Below are 8,857 nucleotides of genomic sequence, written 5' to 3' on the forward strand. Positions count from 1 at the left end.
GGGGAAGACGACTAAACCATAAATGCTCAAGGCGAAAACATCAACCCTTTTCTTCATATTCAGGTGCACCAAAATCAGATCTCGCAAATTCTTCCAAAGTATGCATTTGCTGTCTCCTTTTTGCTTAATCCGGGTCACGACCCATTGCTCACTCATTCCAATGATACTCATTAGCTTCTTGAAGAAGGTCGAAACATTAGCAGCTCTCGAATAGGTTTTGTCGACTTAGATCTTCGGGCACCGTAGCAAGGTCATGTATTTTTCTACAGTGGGTACCAAATCTACCTTTCCAAATGTGAAACAACTGTAGGCTGGATTCCAGTACTGAGTGAGGGCTCGAACTAAGTGCTTGTCCACTTTTACGTCAAGTAAGTAGGGCAGATCACCATATTTACAGTAAAAGATCTTCTTGATCTCGTTGCCCTATTGATCCCATATCTCTTTTATTTCTTACAAACTATTCTGAGTCACGCTAATACGAGTGAAGTCCCATAATTCTGACACGTATCCTTTCGCGAGGCTATCACCCTTTTCTTGTTGCACTTTTTCAAACCAAATTCGAACGGCCGCATTATCTTCCACTTTACCAAGAAATTCTCTTTCCATGTTAAGCTCTCTATTTAGATACCGAACGTGAACCAACACCTCTTTTATGATGAAAATTCCATGCAATCAAATTCAAAGAAAAACACAACAAGTTAGTATTGTGCACCAAGCTAGAATTCATAGCATACAAAAAAAATAGTAAGTAAAGCACCTATTCGGATAACCACTAGGGTTTGGTATCGCTCTACCTAGGGTAAGCTCTTAGGGCTCGTTATGTGTGGTTTGGTTCTAGACTGAAGATACCTGAACCGGCAGATTCCTCGATCCTCACCCATTATAGGCTCATACGGACCAAGTTCAGTTCAGGAGAATACATTTCCCTATGGCTATACAAATATGAAAATCTCACGAAGACATAGGTACGGACGTATCCCGAAAGCGATCCACTATCCTATACGGAGGTGAAAACCTCACGAAGGAATAGTTTCTCACTTCCACTTAAAAGGGTAAGATCAACCGATCATGCGATGCAATGTGCAGAAATAATTAAAACTTACTAACACCGCAATTATAAACCACAATGGTAAAAACTGAAATAAAGGTGAATGAAATGCAATAAAAGGATCGTATATTTAAACCAAATTTCAATTTTTGACAAAAAGACAGAAATTAATCAATTTACGGCTTAACTATCTTTTTTAGTCCCCAGCGGAGTCGCCAAGCTGTCGAAACCATTTTTTTGTAAAAGCGAGATCGACTTTTTATTTAAAAACGAAAATGGAGTCGCCACCAATCCTTTTTATTTAGGTGTGATCGGATAACCTCATCATTTTCATAAAACTTCAAATTTACTAAAACGATACTTTTTGGTCTACAAAATCCAGAAAATAGGTTCGAGAGTCGGTTACGCACGAGGAAGGACTAGCACCCTCGATATGCCCAAAATTCGTGCCTAGTTGATTAATTAATGTTTAAATGCCGAAAGTTGAAATTTTGAAAATATTTTAAAAATACGATCCTTTTTTATTAATGTAAATTTTAAAATCATTTGAGTAAATTAAAAAGTGAGTTAAAGACTCACTTATCTCAAAGTAACGAAATATTACATCTCGTAAGTTAGGACGCGATATTTGAAACTTTAGAGAATAAGCTTATCTTTAATTTTTATTGAAATTTCATATTTTGAAATTTAGAAGGACATTTCGCCATTTAGGTTTAATGAGAAAATCGAAACCCCGTAAGTTAGGGTACGATTTCTGGGATCACCAAAACGCGAAATATTACCTTATAACAAAATTTCTTTCATTTTGAAATTTAAAAAGGGTTATTCTCTATTTAAGCCTAACGAAAAAAATCAAAACCCCGTAAGTTAGGGTACGGTTTTCTCGAATTGCCAAAACGCAAAGCATGGCCTTATTTTGAAATTTTCATTTTTTGCGTATTTGGATAAAAAATTAATGTAACGTTTAAACACTACACCAACACAGGCTTTTAGCGGCGTTTGTACAAAAAACGCCGGTAAAAATTGAGCATTAGCGGCGTTTTTTGAAAATCGCCGCTAAAAATGAGCATTTGCGGCGTTTTTGGAAAAAATGCCACAAAAAACCAAAGCCTAACGGCGTCGTTTTCTTACCTTTCGGGGCTTTAGCGGCGTTTTTGGAAAAGCCGCTAATCTTTGAAACTTTAGCAAGATTTTTGAAAAGCGCCGCTAATGCTGGGGGATTTAGCGGCGTTTTTGGATAAGTGCCGCTAATGCTGGGGGCTTTAGCGGCGTTTTTTGATAAGCGCCGCTAATGCTGGGGGCTTTAGCGGCGTTTTTGGATAAGCGCCGCTAATGCTTGAGGCTTTAGCGCGTTTTTGGGAAAGCGCCGCTAATGCTTGGGGCTTTAGCGGCGTTTTTGGGAAAGCGCCGCTAAAAACATTTTATTTTAATTAATTTATTTATATTAATTAAATAAAATTCAATTTATTTCTAATTGAATATTTAAAATCTTCAGAAAAAAATAATAGCACGTAGAAAAAATTTGAAATAAAACACATGGAAAAATTAAAATACTATTATTTAAAATAATTTTAAAGTTTTTTGGGTAAATGATTACTGATTATTTTTAATTTATATATTGAAAAATTTCTTAAATAATCATAAAAGAGATAGTATTAATTTTAAAATATTGAATTAATTAACACTATAATTTAGGATTTTTGGTTTAAGGTATATGATTTATTTAAGATTTAAGACCGGTTTAGGAGTTAGTATTTTAAGGTTTAGGGAGTATGGATTTAGGGATTATGGTTTAATAGTTGGGATTTAAGGTTTAGGGGTTAGGGGTTTAGGGGTTTAAGGGTTAATAGTTAAGGATTTAAGGTTTAAAGATTCATGGGTTGGGTTAGGGTTTTGGGTTTAGATTAATTATTTTTTAATTTATATTTTAAATATATTTTTAATTTATATATTAAATAATTTCATATATAATTGAAAAAGATAAGATAGTATTAATTTTAAAATATTTAATTAATTATCATTATAGTTTAGGGTTTATATGATTTAAGGTATATGGTTACTTTAAGATTTAAGGCCAATTTAGGAGTTATTGTTTTAAGGTTTGAGGATTATATATGGATTTAGGGATTATGGTTTAAGGGTTGCGATTTAAGGTTTAGGGGTTAGGAGTTAGGGATTAGGGGTTAATAGTTAGGGATTTAAGGTTTCAAGGGTCGAGTTAAGGTTTAGGGTTTAGATTAATTAGTTTATTATTTTATATATTAAATATGTTCTTATATAATTGTAAAAGAGATAATAATAAATTTAATATATTGAAATTATGAGTATAGTTTATATTATTTAAGAGATATATAGTAGATAGACTTTTGTATATTGAATGATTAATTTAGGGTTTAAGGTTTATTTGAAATTTGTTAAATGATACAATTTTATACAATTAATTAATGCTTTTATATTTAAAATATTTAATCTAAACCATTTGATATATTTGATACGGATATATAGGTAATTATTTAATTTGGATAGGACCAAATTATAAGAAAAATTACAAAAATAAAAATGAAATAAAAAACTAAAATTTATAATATTATCTAATTCTTTTAAATATTACTTAAAATTTTAATAATTCTTAATTTATGTAAAATTTATATGAAAGATACAATAATTGAATTTAAAAAATATGCGAGCTTTAGCGGCGTTTTCAGCAAAAAACGCCATTACTATGTATTAAAATTTCCCAAAATGGCGGCGTTTCAATAGAATAATTTCAATTTCTTAGTGGCGCTTTCAGAAAAACGCCGCAAAAGGTAGACATTACCGGCGTTTTGATAAAAAACACCGCAAACATATATTGCAATTTTTCTAGAAAATGCCATAAATATAAATTAAAATTTATCAAAACAACGCCGTTTCAAATCATGAATGTAATCTTTTAATGGCATTTTTTCTTAAAACGCCGCAAACGTGGAAGCAAATAAAAGGTAATCAAAATCCCGCTCACTCCCAAAAATTGATTTTTGGTTACCCGCTCATTACTCCCTCCTCTATTCATCTCCGTCGTGCGCCCTAAATCCCCAAATTAAAGTTTGTTTTTCTTCAGCTGAAATCCCCCAAATTTCCCATTTCTAACAACAGCAGTCAATACAACTACACCAATAAATTAAACAGCAATCCCAAAAGCTAATCGGACGTAGCAATCTTCTGCACCCGCTCTCTTACGATCCAAACCCTGCTTGGGTTCACACCTCTTCCTTATCTCCTGTCTCATTGTTAATCGACGTCGTTCACAACAGACTTCAAGGAAGAAAACCAGAAGATGGGATGGAATCACCCAGACATATCGCTAGAAGAAATGATGAAACTGATAGAAGGGTTTGTTGATATCCTGGTTTTGGCTTTTGGGTATCAATCCTCTGGTCTTTTCCTTATTTGTTCATTAGCAGTTCATTATATTGATTTTCTTACAGGTGGGGAGGACTTATCCATGATTTCTTTGGACCACCCTCTAGGTGACTACTGTGAAGAAGAGATCAATGAATTTGTTAGTTTTTTATTCTAGGCTCTATTTGATATTTGTGTTGTTTTTCTTCCAGGTTGTTTTTTTATACACATGTGACAGTGGTTTTATATCTATGTGTAGGCATCTTGGTTGGGTGGATCATATGCTACTGATGTTACAAAACCCTTAGATGGAGTATTGACTATTCCCTTGGCAAATGGTGATAACATGAATCTTCATATGTCAAAGGTTTATGAATTGTTTTTAACTGGCACTGTTATACCAATATTGGTAGTAGTTTGTCTTGAATTCTTATTTACATCATTGAGAGCTTTAGGTTTCGATTGTTTGCAGAAAGTGCACAGGGAATTTGCAACAAAACTGTTTGCTCTGTACCGCAATATAAGGAAAGCAATGGAGAGGCATGAAGATTTGTCACAGACTTTGTGTAGACCTGCTGAGTTAATAATGGGTTCATTTGATGGAATTAAGGCACTAAACCTACACACTTAATTTGGATTTGGCAAATACTAACTATTAGTATTTTGTTTTTATTGATTAATGTCTTGCCTGAAAATATATTGGTGGTTGTTTCGAGTAGGTTTTTTCAGCCCACTTTCCATGTGTAAAATTCGTTAATCCATTGATGAGGAAGATCAGAAGGCATTTTTTTAGGTTAAAACTGATATGTAACTACCCTTTGACACGTTAACTCATGTTAATGGCATTCTTACCTGCCATGCTTGCTTGACTTTGCTTAACTTTGCTTAACTTACATTATTAGATTAGCTATAACCTTTCTATATGTCTATATAGTTATGTATTTTCATGCATTGTTAATGTCTGTACTGCCTTTGTTTTTCTTTGCTTCTTAATCAGTTACTTCCTTGCAAATCCTTCTAACTTTTCCAAAAAAATAAAATTCTTTGTTTGTGCAGCATGACACTGATGGTTTTGATAAACAAGGAATAAGGCTTCTGCTTGCGACACTTAACAGGAATTTGATTCATTGCAGACAACTTATGAAGGTTTGTTTTTATTGGTGGGTTTATTGTGTAAATTTGGTTACTTTTTTTTGAGTTTTGCTATTTAATTCTCCTCAATGATGGTGTAAATTTCTTGGTAATTTCTGCATTTGTTTTATCATTCTGAAAAATCTTTTTGATTGTGGGCATTTTCCCGGTTTCCATGTTGTAAAAATCTGATCTTGAATGTTGGAATATTGATATTTTTTATTAGATTTTTGTGATTATATATATTCTAGTAGATTCCTCAGATTTCAGTTCCAATTTGTGAATGATATTGTTGTTAATTTGTTGGTTAGTTGATGTTTGATTTTTCATTACTATATTACTTTTATAATCTTTTTGTTATCCTTTTTCATTGATTCCCCATTCTTTGAATAAAAATAAAATAAAATAAAGATAGAGAGATGCTTGTTGTCTACCGTTTTGGTGGTTTCTTCAACTGATTCTAAGATGCTTTTTTCCATTGCAGGATTTCAGACTTCAACGGTAAAGGCAATATATATATATATATTTGATTTATCTGCACAAGGTAAGCATTTTCTTCCGGTTTTCATGAATTTCCGTCTATGGTCGAGCATTCTCTTCAAGCGTAATGTCCTTACTAGAATGCTTTCCATATTTCCATTGTATCTTACATGCAATCCGAAATTATATCTTTGTGAACATATATGCAGTTTCCTCTTCTATCGAAAAGTGCATACTTACAAAAGTTGGTTGCAAGTGGTAATGAAGAAAACAATGATGAAATTCAGATTTCTGACATTCACGGAGGCCCAGTTGCCTTTGAGATATGTGCCAAATTTAATAAAAAATGAACTTATATCATTTTTCTTTTACTTGTGTACATTGCATAACAAATCTATGACACTTTTACTTTTAGTCAAGTGTGAGTGTTGGTTACATGTATGAGTCCAGACAACAGATATGATTGAACTTTGGTTACCTATATTGACTTAAGTGAGTAGATATATCAGTAGTGTACATTTTTTTATTTCACAAACAATCTTAAAAAGTTGAGTTATTATTATTTTTAGATGTATTTTTTAATAATTTACTATGACATTATAAAACAATCTTAAAAAGTTGAATTGATTTACTTATCTTTGCCATGTTCGCTATGGTTTGAACATATTAAGTTACTCTTATTTTCATGCAGAGTATGTAGGAGCCAAATTTGCGGTTCAAATTCGAAGCTATGCTCAAAAGTTTTTCTCTAAGGCTCATTGGTTTGAGTTCATTACAAGATTTCCTTGATTAAGTAAATGTATTATATATTTTATTACCAAGATTTACTTGATTAAGAAAATGCATTGTATATTATTACCTTGCAAATGTATTATTTATTTTAGCTTTCATTCTAAATTTGTATTTTTACTTAAGTGTTCTAGCTTTTGGATTTTGATTGTGTTATTAATTTATTATTTTAAATTCTAAATTTAAATTCATTAATTTTATATTTATATTTAGTTTAAAAGTTAAAATTTTCGTAGAAAATTTAATTTAAATAATATTTTTTATTTATCCTTAAATCATAATATAATATTTATCATAGAAATAAATATTATTTGAAAAAAAATTATTTTTTTAAAAGATATATTTTTAGCGGCATTTTTAGAAAGCACCGCTAAAGGTCTCGGTCTTTAGCGGCGTTTGTGGGAAAAGCGCCGCTAAAGGTCTCGGTCTTTAGCGGCGTTTATGGGAAAAGCGCAGCTAAAGGTCGTGGTCTTTAGCAGCGTTTGTGTGAAAAGCGCCGCTAAAGGTCTTGGTCTTTAGCGGCGTTTGTGTGAAAAGCGCCGCTAAAGGTCTTGGTCTTTAGTGGCGTTTATTTATAAAAACGCTGCTATAGTTAGCGACGCTGTCATTAGCGCCGCAAATAGTTTTAGAGCACCGCTAAAAGTCTATTTTGGTGTAGTGAAAACAATGTGTGAATGAAGGGTTGCATTGATGGAATGATAATATACAACATGGAGAAATAATTTACGACCAAAATGTTACACGAATGAATCACTATAGCATGAAAATACGAGTAAACGAAATAATACACATAATGGTAATAATTACACAACACAACACATCAAATACAAATATTAATAATCAAAGCAAACGAAACAAAATAATATATGAATCAATTTAAAGAAAATAATAGCTCAAAATAAATGATTTATAAAGACAATTCAAAATAAATAATAAACGATCCAAATAAACATAATATAAAAACTAAAATAACAATGAAAACAATTAAATATAAATAATATATAAAAAACATATAAAACAGTTTTAAAATATATACGTACAAAAAATTTGAAAGATATACATTCATAAGTTTACAATAAATAATATATAAAAGAAATTTAAATAATTTTAATGTAAAACAGTTTCAAATAAATAATAAATTGTGAAAAAAAATTAAAATTAATAATGATAAAAGAGCATTTTTTATAAATAAATAAATTAAATGGACTGAGGATGAGGTTGAAATGGAATTAAAATTCGGGGTTTAAACTGCAAATACATAAAACAGGGCTGCAATGAACTGAAATAGAGCGCGCGCAAGGAATGAAGGATTGATCAGGCAATATTCCCCAGTCATAAAGCGCAGCATTTCACCGCGGATTAAAATGAAACCAGTATAAAATTTATGGGGCCAAAATGAAAGAAACAAAAGGGTCAGATTGCACCATGGCGCAAAAGGGGAGGGACCCTGCGCGCAAATATCTCATTCAACGCAAAAACACGCGGATCCTGTGGGCTGTTGGGTCGGGTCGCGGGTCAGGGCCAAAACGACGTCGTTTTGGCACCTGAATCTCACTTGCAAAACGACGCCGTTTTGTTAGGCTATTTAAGCCAAATTTTTTTTCAAAATCTCATTTCAGCCATCATGTTTTTTTAAAAAAAGACTTCAAAACCTTTTCTTTTCTCTCAAACCCCTCCCTTCTTCGGTCCTGGGTATGGCCATTGACCGTCGTCTGCGCCGCTGTGGCTCAACCGTAGGCGGTGGTCAGAGCGATGCGAAGATCATTTTTTTAAACCCGACTTAAAGATTGTTTGAAGGTCGAGCCTTCTTGGCCCAAAGGCTGAAAGAAGAAGACCCCCACGCCTCCCTCGGTCCAATTTCGGAGACCAACAAGGGTCACTGACAACGGGATTAGCGGGGCGATTCCGGGTATCCTCTTTTCCTCTTTTTTTTATTTGTTATTTGATTTAAAAATAAACATAAAAAAGGTGAAAATCAAATCAAGTATATATTTAAAAAACTAAAATAAAGGTGGAAAATCACCTCCG

General features: G+C 32.5%; 1 protein-coding gene across 7 annotated transcripts; it reads left to right on the forward strand.

Moving 5' to 3' along the window:
* Positions 1 to 4,046: 4,046 nt before the first annotated feature.
* Positions 4,047 to 6,954, forward strand: LOC105803707 (uncharacterized). 7 transcript variants are annotated; one of them, XM_012636080.2, is made up of 7 exons: positions 4,047 to 4,420; positions 4,516 to 4,589; positions 4,689 to 4,796; positions 4,902 to 5,039; positions 5,486 to 5,589; positions 6,045 to 6,104; positions 6,250 to 6,954. In XM_012636080.2, the coding sequence occupies exons 2-6, from the start codon at positions 4,533 to 4,535 to the stop codon at positions 6,088 to 6,090; spliced, it is 453 nt and encodes a 150-aa protein (XP_012491534.1). In that variant the 5' UTR covers positions 4,047 to 4,420; positions 4,516 to 4,532; the 3' UTR covers positions 6,091 to 6,104; positions 6,250 to 6,954. The 7 variants fall into 7 exon arrangements, with proteins under 7 accessions (XP_012491534.1, XP_012491535.1, XP_012491539.1 ...); XM_012636081.2 differs by having other exon boundaries at positions 6,732 to 6,954; XM_012636085.2 differs by having other exon boundaries at positions 5,486 to 5,575.
* Positions 6,955 to 8,857: the final 1,903 nt, after the last annotated feature.

Source organism: Gossypium raimondii, chromosome 11, assembly GCF_025698545.1.
Source record: "Gossypium raimondii isolate GPD5lz chromosome 11, ASM2569854v1, whole genome shotgun sequence".
NCBI classification, from domain to species: Eukaryota; Viridiplantae; Streptophyta; class Magnoliopsida; order Malvales; family Malvaceae; genus Gossypium; species Gossypium raimondii.

Excerpts from the sequence above, each read along its gene's own strand:
- LOC105803707 (XM_012636079.2), top strand. The coding sequence starts at position 4,533 with ATGATTTCTTTGGACCACCCTCTAGGTGACTACTGTGAAGAAGAGATC. Across the intron at positions 4,590-4,688 it reads AAGAAGAGATCAATGAATTT|GCATCTTGGTTGGGTGGATC; the intron begins GTTAGTTTTTTA and ends ATCTATGTGTAG. Across the intron at positions 4,797-4,901 it reads TGAATCTTCATATGTCAAAG|AAAGTGCACAGGGAATTTGC; the intron begins GTTTATGAATTG and ends GATTGTTTGCAG.